This window comes from Lagopus muta, chromosome 5, assembly GCF_023343835.1.
Source record: "Lagopus muta isolate bLagMut1 chromosome 5, bLagMut1 primary, whole genome shotgun sequence".
In the NCBI taxonomy this organism is placed as follows: Eukaryota; Metazoa; Chordata; class Aves; order Galliformes; family Phasianidae; genus Lagopus; species Lagopus muta.
Genome location: NC_064437.1, coordinates 2436734 through 2454159, shown reverse-complemented (window position 1 = coordinate 2454159; position 17426 = coordinate 2436734). Strand labels below are relative to the sequence as shown.

The 17426-nt window shown below is 44.5% G+C and overlaps 1 protein-coding gene across 16 annotated transcripts in view; it reads right to left on the bottom strand.

Annotated features, from left to right (window-relative positions):
* Positions 1–476: 476 nt before the first annotated feature.
* DOCK7 (dedicator of cytokinesis 7) overlaps positions 477–17426 on the bottom strand; it is an 89191-nt gene continuing 72241 nt past the window's right edge. For 5 of the 16 annotated variants that reach the window (XM_048944189.1, XM_048944192.1, XM_048944196.1 and 2 more), the window contains 16 exons: positions 16338–16434; positions 15533–15667; positions 14668–14820; positions 14110–14268; positions 13772–13872; positions 13069–13261; positions 12377–12520; positions 11588–11719; positions 10602–10616; positions 6064–6198; positions 5064–5153; positions 4113–4349; positions 3565–3708; positions 2611–2717; positions 1468–1635; positions 477–997 (listed from right to left, as the gene is read on the bottom strand). In XM_048944189.1, the coding sequence (XP_048800146.1) occupies positions 955–997; positions 1468–1635; positions 2611–2717; positions 3565–3708; positions 4113–4349; positions 5064–5153; positions 6064–6198; positions 10602–10616; positions 11588–11719; positions 12377–12520; positions 13069–13261; positions 13772–13872; positions 14110–14268; positions 14668–14820; positions 15533–15667; positions 16338–16434 (2053 nt within the window). In that variant the 3' untranslated portion in view covers positions 477–954. Of the gene's footprint in view, positions 998–1467; positions 1636–2610; positions 2718–3564; positions 3709–4112; positions 4350–5063; positions 5154–6063; positions 6199–6817; positions 9093–10601; positions 10617–11587; positions 11720–12376; positions 12521–13068; positions 13262–13771; positions 13873–14109; positions 14269–14667; positions 14821–15532; positions 15668–16337; positions 16435–17426 lie in introns of those variants that run through there. The other 11 variants (XM_048944190.1, XM_048944194.1, XM_048944203.1 and 8 more) reach the window with 4 other exon arrangements.

The following is a 17426-nucleotide window of genomic DNA, read 5'->3' as shown; positions in this document are numbered from 1 at the left end:
TGCCTTACAACAGCTCCTTTCATCACACAATTAACAACGCGACAACTGCTGCCCATGTACGCTCGTGACTCACTTCACCTACTTTATCATTTTGTTCTTGTCTTGAAATTAGTTTTTAAACTGAAAAAGGGCCAGAAGAAGCAGCCTGACTGCAAGTTGCTGAGTTGAACTGCACACTGACACTACACTGGGTTACTGTAGTTGGACTTCTAGTTGGTGTGTGCAGTGATGGTGCTGGAATTCTCCTTCACCGCTACCACGAGAGGTGCAGCACCAGCAAGGTGTGCCTTGATTCTGCTGATGGTGACAGCTGGAATTATTTCCCTTAGCAGCAATTTGTATTCAGTTACAAAGAAGAAAGGGCAGGAGCAGCAGAACAATCACAGCTTGGATAAGAAGTGTTAGTAAAGACTTACCTCGCTCTGAAAAGCTTCCCCAAGGATGGTGAGCTCTGAAGTCCAATTCAGCACAGGGAATTAAAGTGTAAACATTCACATATTTAATAGTACCATCAAAATAACCATCATCACTACATTAAAAACTTCAAAAATGCATTTGCGTATGGTCCTAATATAAATTAAATATATGAACTAAAAGTAAATAAATTTAACATTAGAGAATGCTATTATAAATAAAGGTAAATGCGTTAAGTGTACCTTTGAGTCATAAAAATGCCTTAAAAAACAGGTAACTTTACAGCTTATCACCAATACTCTGGATACCACTTGGATTTTTTTCTCAAACATGGATAAAGTAAGTCTACATTTGACAATTCAGAATGATTTGTTTTGGCCACTGAACACTCTGATGGAGGAGGAGGTGTGTGGGAAGTCCAGGATGAAGTCCAAGTTTTATTTCACAATAAAACTTCTTTGATTCCCAGCGCTGATAACAAGGCTCTTTCTTTTCAAAACCTTACTTTTAAGTGCTTTTTTATTTTGGTTTTTAACTCGTTTAGATATCCATTTTGCGAAGGCTCATCCTGCTGAAGGAGTCTCTGAGGGAGAGAAAACACAACGATGAGCTTGTGTTTTTCAGGGTCAGATAAGAAGCCTCTTCAGATGAGAGATACATAATTATTTCCAGTGTTTTCTACAGGAGAAGCAGCACAAACCCCCTGCACTCCTTAAAGATTTGCTTGGAATATCCCTATCACACCCTTTCCAAATTTCTCTTTTTGCTTCTTTATCTTCCCCGTTGCTCTTTTCCTCTGACCAACGCTTCCATGAGAAGCTCAGAACCAGGGCCGTGTTCTCCTAAGCCAACTGAGGAACAGAAGGGACCATAGCAAACACCACCTACCAGAACTGCCCGGAAAGGGACGTGCTCTGAGCTCAGGAAAGAAGGGGAAAAGGGACGGACTCAGCCAGAAGCCCCACATTAAGAACAGGTTTCACAAGAAGGTCAGACACCCCCCTCTTTCCACCCTCCTTATCTCTGCAGAAAAAAATAAAAGCAAATATCCACCTGTGGCATGTGACTGGCAACACGGCCTTATACAACTGCGGGATCTTCCTGTTTATCAGCGGCTGCAGGGCTTCCTTTAAGCGGTGGTAATTCCGCTCGAGCTCCCGCTGGTATTCCTTTTGGTCCGGGCCGATCAAGCTCTTGTTCTTGCGCAGAGCATCCTCACATCTGCAAAACAAAAGCCTGTGAAACTTGGGCACGTAAAAAAAGGACAGATTTGTTAATTTAATAACACAACAGCTTTCGTTCTCTACTTCTGGGATGACGCACAGTATCCTTTTCTATCTTGTCTTTCGGGTAATAAAGGCTCAGCTAAAGCAGCTGACCTCTGTGGGGAAAGGAGAGGGTGTCACGTTTCCAGTTTCCATTTCCAGAGTGGAAACTCAGTTTTTATTTCTGTTTCATTCTCCAATTACATTTATCTTTGCTGAAGAGAAATGAAAAGCCCATCTCCACACAGCGCTTCCAGTCCAAGATTTAAAGACCTACTGTGAAGACAGACCCAAAAGATGTTCACTGGGAACTTCTACTGGGAAAGACGTGATTTAAACAAAGGGCATGAAGAGAATTCTAACATCACCACCACCTATTATATATGGAAAAACTACATTGCCACTGATCTGTCTGCACTGAACATTTCAATACGTATTCTTTTAATTCTTCAGTGCTTACAAAAGACACTGGCTTAAGACTGCAGCTTGCATTACTCAAGAGGAAAGTACAGCAGCCAGTATAGTTCCTTGAGAGAATTCTGCCAACGTACTTCCACGTGGCTTGGACATATTCACATCAGAAGGAAATCAGACCTCCTGGCCCTGCCAACCTGTGAGTTCATTTGTGCCAGTGTGGCTAGCTGTGTTCTGAAATGGGAACACTTGGTCACGACTGAGCTGTGATCACTAATTCCTTCCCAATATTCAGCAAAGCCAAATGACTTCACCACTTGACCTGATGGAAGTCACGGACCAGCAGCACCAGAGAAACAGGGAGCCAAGTGGGAAGCTGAGGAATACAGCTGCGTATGGAAACCAGGCAGATGGTTACAACACAAGCACTCCTCTCCCAGACAGCCCCTGTGTTCGTGCTCCTGCCTGGCGCAGCAGGACTAAAGGCACCTGGCAGCTGGAAGACAGCACTCCATACCTTTTCGTGAAGTCTTTGAAACAGAGCCGTAGTTTGTTATGATGCCTGAAGAGCTTTGGGTCGTTGGGTATTTCTGATAAGAAAACTTGTGCAACTTCTAATGGTCCCTTTAGGAGCAGAGAGAAAAAGTAAGTTTCTCAGCGCTGTCACATCCACTCACTGCAGAAACTTCTTGCACATAGAAACATTTGTAAAATGCAGCATTATTTCCTCACAGCGTGCCTCTTAAAGAACTGCAGCTGGTAGATCTGGCATAAATCACCAGACATCATGACTGCTGCGTGGCTTTTAGGCATTTGTAAAAATAAAACTCCACTTTTGGAAAACAGGGTGAGAATGTGTGCAGATTCTGCATTTGTTTTCCCTTACAATGAATCCTGACAAACTCTGCAGAACTGACAACTAAGTTTAAACAATGCAGATGGAACCAAGTCTTTGCCAGCACTGTGAACTCGGCCCAGAACTTGAAACTCCAGCCTTGTTTTTCCCAGCTTGTTCCTTAGTGGAGGTTTACTCATATTCGCTCAATTTTTCCTCCATGTTTCTCCACTCTTAGCTTTGCTTTCCACTTTGTTCAAAAACCACAGCAGGACACAATCCCAGTTCCAAGCACCAGTCCAGCTAACTGAAGGTGAAGCAATAAAATCTCATGTTTTTCTTTAAGCAGGGGGAGGAGAAGCAGTCAGAAGTGACTGCAGATGCCAGGAAGGGACAGATAATGAGGGAGAAGGGCTATCTCTATCTACTCAGCCACTTCCCAGATCTAACCATGTTTTCAGGACTCTTAGTCAAATTGCGAAGTTACCCAGAGCTGGTCTAGACTCATCAGTGATCTTGAACACATTCCATACACTGAATGGTAAAAAAAACCCACAGTAATTTGGAAATAAGGCCCAGTGCCTGAGCAGAGCGATACACAACCCCACTGTCTCCAATTCAGAAAATGGTTCTCACCTGATTCACTGTGGTACCTACTGATCCCTGTAGCACCATCTGCAGCATCTTTGGGTCTGCAGGGTCTTGGTGAGTTGCAAAAGCTAATTCTTGTGTTTTCTTCTGCATGTCCTCTATGGCAACTTCAATGGGTGTCAAAATGATCTAAGCAAGCAGCCAAAACACAGGACACTTGTTACGGTGGAGACAAGTGGCAGAGGACACCAACAGGACAGATATTGTGTGGCAGTACCAAGGGATGACAAGCATTGGAACTTGCTGCCCAGGGTGTGAGGTGGTCACTGTCCCTGGAGGTGTTCCAGAGCTGTGGGGTCGTGGCACTGAGGGACACAGTCAGTGAGCTGGGATTGGGCTGGATGATCTTAAAGACCTTTTCCAACCCAAATGGTTCTACAATTCTATCCATGACTCCGTGAGGCCCTGGGGTTTAACTAAATGATGTACCAAGGTACATCATGCAGGAGTTTCAGCAACATCTACTTCCCTTACTGTGTAATATTTCAAAGGAGAACCGTGGGGATGTCTGCTGGGCAAAGTGCAGGCCTCACCTCCTCTTTGTGAATGACGTTTATCCTGGTTTTGATGTAAGGGAAAGCGTGGGACGTTGTCAGGATGGTTTTACGCTTGAACTGCTCGTGCAGCTCCCCGTGAGCTCGGCCATCCAGCGTGAAGGGCGTGCAGTACATGAAGCGCCGCAGGTTGTAGTTCTTGTCAAAGTAAGTTATCCTGTCCTTCATCTCATACGTGTCAAAGTAAGGCTCCACATAGGTAATCTGGATGTATGCCTGCAGGAAGGAATCCAGGTAAGCACAGAGATGAGACGACCTCTACTCCCTGCACTGCCATAGCCTGGTGTAACTCCTCTGCAGAACTAGGATTGCTCCTTGCCTTTACTCAGAAACGTCACACTGATGTTGCTGGAGTGCCTGGTGAGTGCTCAGCATCTTCTGGACTAGATACAGCACTCTGCCCCTCTCCTCTGAAGCTCTTCACATGAAGTGTTTCCTCCCTTTCTCTGCAGATAATACCTTCTTCTAAACTGGAGTCTTAATTTCCTAGCCAAGCTCCCATTATTTCTTTTACGCCTAAAGGAGCTTAAAAGACACAGGACAAGAATGATAAAATGCTACAGCTGAAAAAAAACCAAAAAACAAACAAAAAAACCCTACAAGGCCAGTGAATGGAAAACTCCCTTCCTTCCTTGCATTTCATAGAGATTACAGAGACAGGCAAAAGCAGCCCGAGACTGCAGTGTCTCTTTGTCTCTTGACCTTCCCTTCTGCCAAGCCCACAGGACACATCACAGGGCAGGAAGGAAACGGCTCATTCTGCACTCCTTTGCTGGGAAGATTTTCCCCACCTCTCTTCTCTGAGACGTTCTCTAGCTCTCTTCATGGAAACATCACCAACTTGGTGAAATCCAGGGCAAGGATTTGGCCCACCATGTTCATGTACATTCAGGACCAGTTCTACTGCTGACTCTGTACTTGTGTTCTTACCTTGTTGGGATCTAGTTTACATTTGTCCACAGGATTTGAGTCCTTGATCACTTCAAGCACATCTTCACCAAACCGTTCTCCATAAAATCCCTACAATCAAGAGCAAACGCACTGAGATACAGCATCATAGGCATCCATCAAAGGTGGGGGTTGGAGAGACAAAGGGGGAGGTGAAGCTTCAAATGCCTTCAAGCGCATCTGCACCAGGGCTGAATGTGATCTGCTGAACCTAGGAGAATTCAATCAATTGCATTCCAGGGCCAACAGGAAACAAATGAGCCTAACACCCGGAAAGCCAAGAGAACTCGGGAGCCTTCCAACTGCACACACGTGCTGCAGGGCTTTGAACAGACCTCTGAGCTCACTGTGTGTCTGTGAGCTCAACTGAAAGCTGGGGTCAATGCAGGATCTGCTTGGAAATCAGGTGCCGCGTCAGAGCGCAGCTCTGCTGGGCCGGATGAATGGGTCTGAACTCAGCTCTGTGCGCCCAGACCTCAGATAACACTGCTGCTTTCAGTGCCATGTGACAGCAACTGAAGCGTGAGCAACAACAGGAGAGCAGATCTATTCCAGCAATTAAACAGGGCCAGGTCTGAGGAACGAACTGGTGCTTACATTGGCACCCAAAGCCAAGGTAGATTTATGAGAGTTGCCTTCGCTTGCTCACAGCTGAAACAAACTTCAGACACCTGAGAAGCCCACTCTGGGGGCTCCGAAACTCAGCTTCTGTTAAGGGCACTGTCTCTAGGAGAAGAGGAACATAATGCAAAGGTGAGAAAATAAGAATAAAAAGCAATGCTTTCCAACAGCTGGATTCTGAAAGCATCTCAGCCTTTTTTCAAGCCCAAGTCATCCCACTGCACCAGGCAGCTGATGAGAAATGTCAACACTGTGAAAAGCCACAGATCTTCAAGTGATCATAGCAGGTCTGCAGCATTCATGATTTGTGAATGACAGATGGAAAACAGATAAACTGCAGTTCACAGAGAGATCATCTCACCTCAAGCCTATGGGAAATCTCAGCTAACTTCGTTATCGCAGGCTCCTTGTAAACAAACTCTTGCTCATCCAGGTCTCCAAACTTGGTTCCATAGAAACCGACCCTGAAGTAGGTGCCAAACATCCTCTTTCCATCCTAGGTTTGGACAAACAAAAGGTTGTTTCAGTGTAGGGACAAGCACAATCCAAGTGTGGCTGCAGGAGGGCTCCTGACGTTATGCAAACTCAAAAAAGAAATTAAAAATGAACCAAGAAAAAAATAGAAAGAAAGAAAGGAAAGAAAAACACACCTGGAACTCAGCATGAACACGCTTAGCAGCAGACACCGCAATGAAATTACAAACTAATGTGAGGTTATATGGATCAAGGATGACCATCAGCCCAACCCCGCAATGCCTTCTGCCACCCCAGGAGGAGCCTGAGGGCGTTGGATGTTGGGGAACAAAGGTGAGTTCCTACATTTGGGTATTATTTCAGGCCTGGCCCATAGCTGCCGACAGCCTGCAGCACGCAGGGAGGACACAGCACACAAACACCCCTAGAGATGCCCTGCAGGGCCCCACGATCCACCCTGAGCTAACTGCAGGGTTGGGCTGATGTCCATGTCCAGGGCACTCACACACGCACACACAGCAGTGCTGGAACAGCGCACGGCCCTGGGGGTGTCACAGCCTCCTAGGGACTGACTGCCAGGATGGAGGGAGGGCCAAAGTCACTCCTGCTGAAAGCAGATGCAATTCACTGTGTCATGTACCTGCTTCCTTTTGAGCCAGTGGTGAATTTGGCCCAGAAATGCAACAAAAAGAAGAGAAACAGAAAGATTTTTGCTGGAAAGTAACGAAGAAAATCTGATTAACAGAAAGAGGAAAAGCACTTTAAAAATAAACCACACCTCTAATCTTGTTAAAACAATTCACTCCGCATGCACAAACCAGAAATGCTTTTCAGCAAGAAACTGTGAGATGTTCACCTTTACTCTCGTGAGAACGCGTGTGCACAGCGCTCTGGTTTGGGTTCAGAGAGCAGCTGTGGTGTCCTGGCTGCTGCACATGAGTCTTATCTGCTATTTATTTCTTATTTTTGCTATGGCAAAACTGATCTACTGTGATGATGGTGAACACGATCTATGGAAGGCAAGGAGTGTAAATAAGGATATCTCAGGAGAGCTCTGAAGCACTGCCATGGTGAGGTGCTGGCCTGAAGAACACGGTGGGCAATGCCTGTTTTTGGGGCGAAGGCTGCTGCCTGCCCCATGCTACAGAGGGCAGAGCTCAGCTGTGCCCAGCTCTGACCAGAACTGACCAGGATTTGGCCCTGTATTTGGGCATGTGAGGTTTGGGGTACAAAGCATTTGCAGAACCTGGTTCCTACAAGGTAGGAGCCACACAGCCATCTGCACACATCACTTCTTACAGTTGGTGTACGTTTATGTTGCCATAAAAATATCAACAAGAGGGGAAGAAAACGCTGTCTACTATCAGCTCTAATTAATAAGTGGTTCTGGTAGCATTTACTAAATGCATAAAACAAGAGCCATGTGGGACTGGGAAGTCCAGGGGCTGGGAAGCCAGGTGAGATCCAGCCCCCAGTGCACGCTCCATCACCATGAAGTCCAGCTGCACCAAATTTCCCCTATCAATCCAGTTGCTGACATTCAGTTATCATGAGGACCTCATGGAGAAGGAGCACTGGTTGGCCCAGGTGGGACAGAGCATCTCCACCACACAGCCCTGAGCCATCAGCCATGGGCTGAGCGGTGACGGCTCCCCAGCAAAGGAAGCACCAAACCCTTTGTGCTGCCCTCCACAAGGCTTTGTAGGAGTGTCTTTGGAGTGAAAGGGTCTGCAGCGGGAGGAGTGGAGCAGGAACGCCTCCATCCTCTTTGTAGAGGCAGTTTCCCAGTCTGAGGCCATATCTGGCAATCTCAGCATGGAAACACTCCTCAGGTGAGTGAAGGCCCACAGGCTATTCCCTGCCCCTTGGGGACACTCAACAGCTGTAAGCCCTATGGGATGAGGAGAGCTCAGTTTCTTGCCTGGAGTTAACAGGAGACGGCTCTGCAAACCTCACTAGGTTGAAATTTAGCTTATACCAAAGTCTCTGGAATAACAGTACTGAAATGGAAACGTGTCACTTAAAAATACTCCATGGTCTTGTTTCTGAAAAGAGCTAAAATGCAGATACGAGGGAGAAAATATTAAAAGCATTTTATCTCCTATTATTTTTTGAAAAATAATAGGTCCTGGGGAGGAGAAGAGAATGAAGGTGAACACTGAATAGCCATCACAGAACCGGCAGAGCAGATAACAGCCATCATGACATATGAAGGTTCATGATTTGTTATTATGCATGGTAAATACCTTTCAAAATTGCTGGGAATCAAGTTTGAGTTATCTCTTGCATACACACAAAAAGCTTTGCCAACAAGATCCAAAAGAATCCAACACTGGAGTTCTGCTCTGCTTTCTCCACCAGCAGAGCTGCAGCTGCCTGCAGGCAGAGCCAGCCCCAAATATGCATGAGGGAAAGTGACTCCTTCATACACACTGTGCAGAATGCAAAATCCAACCATTTCTACCAAAGAAAGCATTCTCTTTTCTTGCCCAATTTCACCCAAGGTCCTTTGCAGCATTGCCAACTATTGCAACTCTTTCAATACGCATTTTTCAATATCTTTTTGTTTCTGGAGTGCTGCCGTTCGAGGCAACATCACTTTGTATGCTTAAAAAAACAAGCAAACAAACAAAAAAAAGCCCACAAAAAAGGGATTCGATATTTATAAAACCAAGAGCAGAGCAGAAGAACCCACCACTCCAAAGGCATTGGTGCCACTTGGGACACTGAGGCCTATAGTTGGCAATGCTGCTTTTTCTGGGACACATGGGGTGTACCCTGCTGTTGGCATAGCTTGTTGCTACAATGAAACTGGGATTTCCACAGAGAAAAACAAAAAATAAAAAGGGGGTGGGGAGGGGAAGAGGGAAGGAGGAAGCAAAAAAAAAAGAAACAAAACAAATCCACAAGTAGGAACTTACCACAACAGACAATAGTAAGAGTGGGGAGGAGGGTCAGCAACCAGGGCGATAGAGGAGAAAACAGAAAGTATTTAATTAGGGAAATTCCAAAAAACAAACAAGCAGCAAATTGGCAGCAAATAAACTTTAAAATTAAAAAAAAAAAAGGGTGAGCATCAATCAAGGTATTTAAAAATAAGGAAAATAAGGAAAAAACACATGCAACAAATCTGAAAGCTACGAAGCACAAAGATCAGAAAAGTGTGGCAATGAAAGAGCACGATGACAGACGAGAACATAAACCATGGGTGTCTTTTACCATGCAATAAAACATGACTGAGTGATGTTAGAACCATAACCAATGACAGAATTTTCTTCAGGGGTCGATTTAGGGGCAGACTAATCAAGATAGATGCTCACAGGCCTTCACGTGCATTGGCTATTGGATGTGGATGGTTGACATTCCCGTGATGTACTCCAAGTCTCACCTGCTGGGACTTCTCACAGGAGCAAGCAAATGATTTACAGGGCCAGTCCTTCAATAGCAGGGGCTATTTTTAAGCTACTGAATTTCACTTCTTGCTGGGCCACAATTAAAAACCATCTTTGAGACATCATCAGCCCAAATTATTTGTCACACAAGTCAAAGAAACTTTGATCTTGGCCCCAGATCAGACAGTGTGGGCTTAAATGCTCTCCTGTGTTGGAAAGTTGGGGTGAGATGGCTCACACTGAGTCGCCTGATTCACAGAAAAGCAGAGACTAACCGGACAGCTGAAGTCTATGTGAATAATGCAACACTCATGAACAATTCAGTTTCTTCTGTGACTTCTTGACACTCGTGTACCAACTGTGTCAGCTGGGCTGGGCCCTCACTGATCCAACCCGTCTGTGCTGGGTGCAGCACCAGATGAAGCTGACTGCTATGCTTGTTTCTAAGCCAACATGTGGTTCTCATGGTGTATCGTTGCAGAAATGGGAACAACCAGATCTACAAAAATGGAAGCAGCAAAACTGACTCCAGTTAACACAACTGAGCTGTTTTACTGCCAGATACAGCTACATAACAAATGGATTGTTCTTAAACGAACTGAATAAAGGAGCCTCTTGTCTGAGATACAGTTTGCACATGCGATAAACCAGTTTTGTATTCCAGTACCTCTGAGCATTATTGCTTAAATCGACCCCTGTGGGTGGGGTGAAAATATGGCATGAAGGGATGTTGATGCTGATGAAAAGAAATATAAACAAATTATAAAAACAAACTAGTGATGATACAGTGGCTCATTCACCAAAGAACCTCATTAGTGGAATACATCAGCATCCATGCACTACCTACAGCTTCTTATGAAGAATTTCCTACTACGACCACGATCGGTTTATTGGTATTTCTTTGGTTAATGAATTCAGTTTTAACAGCAGACAGCAACAGAAATACCCACAACTAGCACATGTGGGCAAGCATTGGCGTGAGTCATCTGATAAATCTATTAGTGTTCTTTACTAACTAAATGGAGTTACCTACCTCCCAGCCAGTACTCTGTGTAATAAAAAGTAAAAAGGGCATGTCACAGAAACAAAAAAAAAAGTCCAAAGGCCAAAACATGACCATCAATGTAAGGCAGCATAAACTTGAAATGGTTTCAATGATTTTAAGACATCATGCAACCAAAACAGACTTCTCTGGCCCAGAATGACGCCCAATGATTGCTCCTTATTGGTTCATTCAACCTCACAAACCTGGCAGTGCCACAACATGGGAAACAACCAGGCCTTCAGCTGCTGAAGACCAGCTGGAAGTTGATGCACTGATTGACATCTACTGTTAGCATAAGGGTAAGTATACCAACAGGCAACTGTGCACCAAGCAGCCCACAGCCAGAAAGCTGGCAGGGGTGGGGGCTCAGAGTAGCACTGGCACTTACTGCCCACGCCTGCCTGCAATGAAGGCATGCACCCATCAAGTATCTCCTAGAGGCTTCTAGAAAGTTGCCAAGTGCTCTCATCCCCTGCTTAGCTGAGGTCTGCTGGGCTTTGTGAAGGCTGGTGAAGTCTGATGTCTCCCATCAAATGCTCAGCACCTATGCTGGTGGGTTTTGCACCAAGTTTAAAAAGGTTCTTTCAACAGCTTAGCTACCATTCTAACAGGCAAATAAAACTCCCAACATTCCTCTGCGTTACCTACCAGGCTAGAGGCAAGAAACAGTGGTTCTCCCAGAAACAGAGCATGCAAAATACATTTTAAAACAACATCTGAAAGAATTAACTGGCAAGTGATTGGAACTTTTTAACTCCTGGATAATTCTGAAGTCACAATAAAACTTGGTATGCAATGTTCTAAGTTTCTTCAGTCAAATACACACAGAGAGAAAACTCCAATTAGTGATCCTTGCATCTACTGCAGATCACCATTTGGCAGTTCTTGTGTAATCTATCAAAATGTTTTTTTCCTTAATAGGTAGTTTTCACTTGACCACAATTCACACTGCAGCTGAAAATCCAAATCATTACCTGGTGGACGATCTTGCTAAAAGCTTCTTGGAGTTTACCATGAATAGTGGATAGCTTCTTGGCATCTCTGTTAGCTTCATGAATAGGAATAAGGACCTTGTAAACCTCATTAACTGCTTCATACATGCCAGCCTAAAAAACAAGGGCCATCAGATCGCTCCATCAGTTCAGCAGCAAGAATGATACAGCATTTACATTTTAAGACTGCAAAATAAAAAGGTGGCTCACACACCAAAAGGCACTGTGATGTAGTCAGCACCTTTTCCTTACAATATAGCTGTGTCTCTAATGGAGATGATCGATGTAAAGAGACAACACACCGTGCAACTTAGCCAGCCTGCTACAGCACTTCTCTTTGTTCCAGAGTTACTGCTGCTTGTACTTAAACCCACTGAATATTTCATACTGTGTTGTCGGATATAATTCATTGTTTTCACTTGTTTCTGATGGATACACTACCACCAGCTCACTAACACTGCTCACATAAAGCTCTCAGCCTACCCACTTTGAATAGGAAGAAAAACAGTGAGGCCTTTATCTGCCACTGTGAGCTCCAAAATGTGCAGTGTTGAAATGAAAGATGCTAGGAAACCAAAAAGCCCTTTGCTCCCCGACCCCGCTCACTGCAGTTCACTTGACAGGGCAAACTGAGCTGTCTTGAGCAGCTCAAACTCCCAATGCTCCACTGAATTAAGCAGTTACAACAGAGCTACACAGTTTCACTGAGAAAACATTTCCCATTCTTTTGCCCAGGAGAAGGAGAGAGAGAAAGAAATTCAAGTCTTCTACCATGGAGAAAGATGCTGCAGCCTGCTCCAGCAATCCCACCAGACCAGCTTCTGTGAAATACTTTCCAGAACAGATACCTTCTTCATCTGGTGACACAACATCATCAGAAACTGCTGACTCTTCCAAAACATTAGAAGATATGTTCTAAGGAAACATAACACAGGTAAAAATTTGTGCTCGATTTCAATGACATTCAACACTTTGAAAGCTTGATGATTTCAATCGAATCCCACAATGTTTAAAGCAGGAGCTGTTACGTGCTTTTTGTTTCATCTCCTTCTGAAACAACAGGATACTTCAGCACATGGTTGAGCTGATTGGAGTGGCCCATGTGTTCACAGCTGTGTGCTTGTTTGCTCTGCTCAGCGTTGCCCTGCCTAATGTGAGTCACAACAACCCCTCCATAAGTTGCTTCGGAACAACTGCACTCACCTCACAGGGACTGGACTAAACAGATGGTAAAGAAGTACAACTTATATGAAGAAATAAACTCAATTGGATTCATTCAGCCTACAGATGAGAGGCTCAGGGGAATCAAGCCGCGTTCAAGCATAAAGATTATTTTCAGAACTTGCTATGATGCATTCTCCTCAAAATCAACTGAGTGAATGCAGTGTGAATGTCTAAACATAGGAATATCTGTCAGCAGCAGTGACAAAACCCCAAAATACACTACAGAAGATAACATCTACCTGAAATGTAACGCATCCTACAGGGAGGTATTTTCGGTCCTCAAGCATGCTCAGATACTCAGCCACCAAGGCTGCAGAGTGGACCAAACACTGTGCTGACTCTGCATGATTGCTCCTCTCTGAGTGCTTTCCAGCCATGTTCTGTAACCAGGTCAAGCGCAGGTCAGGGGAATTCTGATAGCCCTTTGCAATCCTAGTTAAAAATAGGGGAAAAAAAGGAGAGAAAGAAAACACACACACAAAAACTCTGCAATCAGTATGCAGTCATTTCTGTTTAAGCAACAATCACTTCACAGATTTCTTAGCTAGCTACTGGTGGGCGAGCAACTGGATCAAGCTAGTGATGGCTCACTGCCTCTAAGGGTGACTGCTGAAGCTCTTGACTAAATTTCATATTTCAGACTAGTACTGCAGCGTCACTGCTCCAAAACGATGCGCTGTAAGGGCTCAAATGGACAACATCTGAGTTCAAAACCAAAGAGCAATTACCTGTGTTTATATTAGGTGACGTGTGAATCACAGGAAGCAGTGCAAAACAAGCTTAAGTTAAAAGTAAAATGATTGCCAAATGCATGATCAAGATTCACAGCTACACAATACTCAGTGCTCTAAATACAGAAGTGCCATAAGTACTAAGCTTCTTCAAACACCAGCTGGACACTGACATCTACTGTCCCTGCTGTGCAATGAGTATGGACTCTACCTGTACATCAGGTCAATTAGCATTTCTGGATCTTCCTGGTGCTCCTTCATTTTAACTGTGTCAGAGAGGATCATGTGCAGGTTGAACACTAGATCTTGGACCTGTAAAAAATACACTGCTGTAATGAAGTAGCAATGGGAATCAAGCTACTTACTGCTATGCCAGGGCTACAGCTGCTCTGAGCCTCTGTGTGGTTACCTCACTGTCAGAATTAATCAAGGATCTGGGTTTGGTGTACACAGGTCACAAAAAAAAGTATGAACCTCCTTCGAGGAATGCATGCAAATATTCCAGGCTGGAAATTAACTAAATGCCACTTATTCCTGTGGTTCTTTTACCTGATCAGGAAATGTTGTCTCTCTGAGTTCCAGATCTTCTTCAGCATATGTTAAAATAGTCTTCAAGGAACGTCGTAAAAATTCCTCATTGAAATTCTGGGATGTCCCCACCAGGGATGAGAGAGACATAGTCACCTGCATTTTCACTCTGGCAAAGTTCTGCAACAGAGAAACTGTATTTCAACAACCTGCCAATACTGTGCACTCACTGTTATCAGAGTCAGTGAATCCCTCCAGTTCTGCTGCTCAGCCTTGGTGAGCACTTTGTGACAGACAGGCACGTGGGTACTTGCAAAATACCAGCTGGAGGAGCTGAAGCTGAGAACTTTCTTAACACTTTGAAGCACATGTGAGTTAGTAAACCTAAGATCTAATTAGAAATTAGTAACATCTGGAGGAAAACAAAAATCCCAGTATTTCTAATTCATTTTCATGCTTGTCTAGCTGATAAGCCCTCTAACAGCCTTACTTTCACATGAATGAATACACAGTGCTCCATCCAGAGGTCCCCAACCAGTTCCCATATAATAACCTAATGAAGTGCAGCAGGACACTCACATTCCCAATCTCAAAGTTTTGCCTCATCAGAAGGTAAAGTGAGGCACTCGCGTGTGACCGTATTGTGCTGATGCTGCTGCTACAGTGTCTCAGGAGCCTCAGGCACAGATCTGCACACTGCTCCGTTTCCTCTTCAAACAGCAGCTCAGGGAACTGGAAAAACAGCATATGAGAAAACTACTGCCTGGACAGACAGAAACAAGCACTCAGACATAAAGGCCATGATGTTCCTATCAAGCAATAATACATCAAGCATACATCAGCATTAGAGGAAGTTCAATCCCCTCAAATCTTCCTTTGAGGGGAATTGTGCTGGTTTGAATCACTTCACTTTTACAGTTAGAGAGATGCAGAATCACTGGTAACACTGGAAGACATTTTACCTACTATTCATTTTACCTACTCCACCACTCCTTGCTCCTGCATATACACCTTTAGATTGATTCACACTGATTCCAAAAACTCAGGCTTAAACCTTTGGGCTATTACCAGTACATATGCAGAATCATAGTTTAAATTATGGTACAAGTAAAAAAAGAATAAATCAATTTTAAGCAAGATTCATCCTTAATTTCAGCTGTTCCTTGCGCTGCCTGCTGGCTAAGTACATCTGCTAGCCACACCATACTCACTCCTTGTGAACTGCACCTTTGTGCACAGCTATAAAACCCAAACTGCATGAAAAGAGCGCCCCAATCACAAAAACCATTCAGGTTTTATCCATCCCGAGACCCCATTTCCTGAAAATTAGTCCTGCACAAAACAATAAATGCTGGGTGAAATGACAATGATATAAAGGGAAAAAACAGCCCCATCCTCCATCTGCACTGCTCAGGATATATTACAGCCTCTGCAGAGAATTCACCTTTGAGACCAAAGCTCTCTGTGTGGCGAAGCAGTGTTGGAGATAAAGTGCACTTTGGTTGCAGGCCATGCTGTGCAGAAGCACCTTCAGCACCCCGCCGAGGATGCTCTCTTTGGACTCCGTCACAGAAACAGTCTGCAGGCAAAAGAAAACCAAGGGTCATACGAGCACAAGCAAACCTCCTGGGGGAGCTGTAATAACTCTGCTGAAAACCCCTTTGGCATGGAAAAACTGCCCACTTTGCTGAGCCTGTGGAACAGTCGCATTTCTGAATCGGCTCCAGGTGATGGAAATCTGACCCATGAGCTGAAGGAGATGGAATGACACAAAACTGCCGTGTGTCCATGCTCACTAGTGGGTAAAGGGGAAACAGATAGATTTTGTACCACAGTGAGGAGCCTGGAGGCTTTCCTGCACTGTGCCACTGTGTACAAACACAAGAGACCGACCTGGAACTGAATGACTGGAGGCAAATTTGGGAAGGAACCAGAGGAGTTGGTTGTAATAGGGCAATACTAGCCAATTTTTACTGTTCATTAATGGAGTTTTAGAAACAAATACTTCTTACACTACAAAAAAGGAACAATTTTCAAAAACCCTGAAGAAAGCTACAGTACTTAAAAACCATACTGTAAAGGGCTGAGGATGAGGAGAGGCATTACAATCCTTCCTGCTGCAGCAGTAGACCTGAACAGTTCTCACAGTGTTCAGGCAGTTAGAATGGCAGGAAGGCTCTATTTAATGAACTGCTGCCAGGCCAGCTGATCCTAATGGTATCACATCTCTTTTCTTCTACCATCCTTACCTGTACAACTATCTCTAGTGTATCCAAAATAATTAGATTTGCTTCTGTTGCAAGATTTCCATCAATAAGTGCTTCATGTTCTATCTCTGCTCGTGATCTATTCGGAGAAAAGAAAGCAATAAAATTACCTTCTGTTTAAGAAGTAAACCCAATATTATTCTCCACTTGAAAATATTTCCCCATTGGCAGGAACCCCTTGATTACAATGCACATACTTATTGCTGGACAACACAACGATCCTTGAATGTATCCATTAAGAGGACAGGAAGACTTGCTTTTTTTACATATACAAACTTACAGGTGATTCACGTTCATCATGCTCAGGAGAGATCACACTACTTCTGACACTTCATTACTCTCCCAGGAAGACAACAAGCATTTAGAATCAAAGTTCAACTCAAACTGGTTTAGTAGCATTGTAAGGCATGCAACAGCGAAACCAGGAATAGAATGAATGGTTTCATGTTGTAGGCTATGGACACACGGTGGTGCTACACGAGCTGGTATTTATGCACTTTGTTCCCAGCAGCCAGACTAGTTGCAGGGCAGAGTGCACAGTGTGGAGGTGTGATTTCTGCCCTCTTATGCTACATTACATTACAGTTTTTGAAGAATATCTTCCATGCCACGAATAAAAAACCCACACAACTTTGCTGTTTAATACCAGGCACTCACTTCCCTCAAAAGGCTGACAAAGTTCATATCCCCACTCACAGCAGAGGTCTCAGGAATTCAGCAGAAACCACCTCCATTCAGTGACAGGAGCTGCACTTGGCAAAGCCCCAGTGCTACATCTAAAGGGCCCAGCTACAGCTTGCCCGACTCAGGTGCTATCTCTGACAGATTCAAGCCAGGCCAAATGGCACTGAAGGCGTGATGCAGAGTACTGACAAAATCCAAACAGAGCACACATCAAGGAGGATGGAGCTGACTTGGTTGACAGTGTTCCTGGAACCTGTACTGCAGCAACACTCCTGTGCCACACAGCTTCCCATGGGAGCTGGGTCATACACTCATTGTCTACTCCTCAGTCTCCAGAACATGAAGGCTTGGTGCCTGATCCTTCTGGGCCAAAGAGAGAGGCCCAGC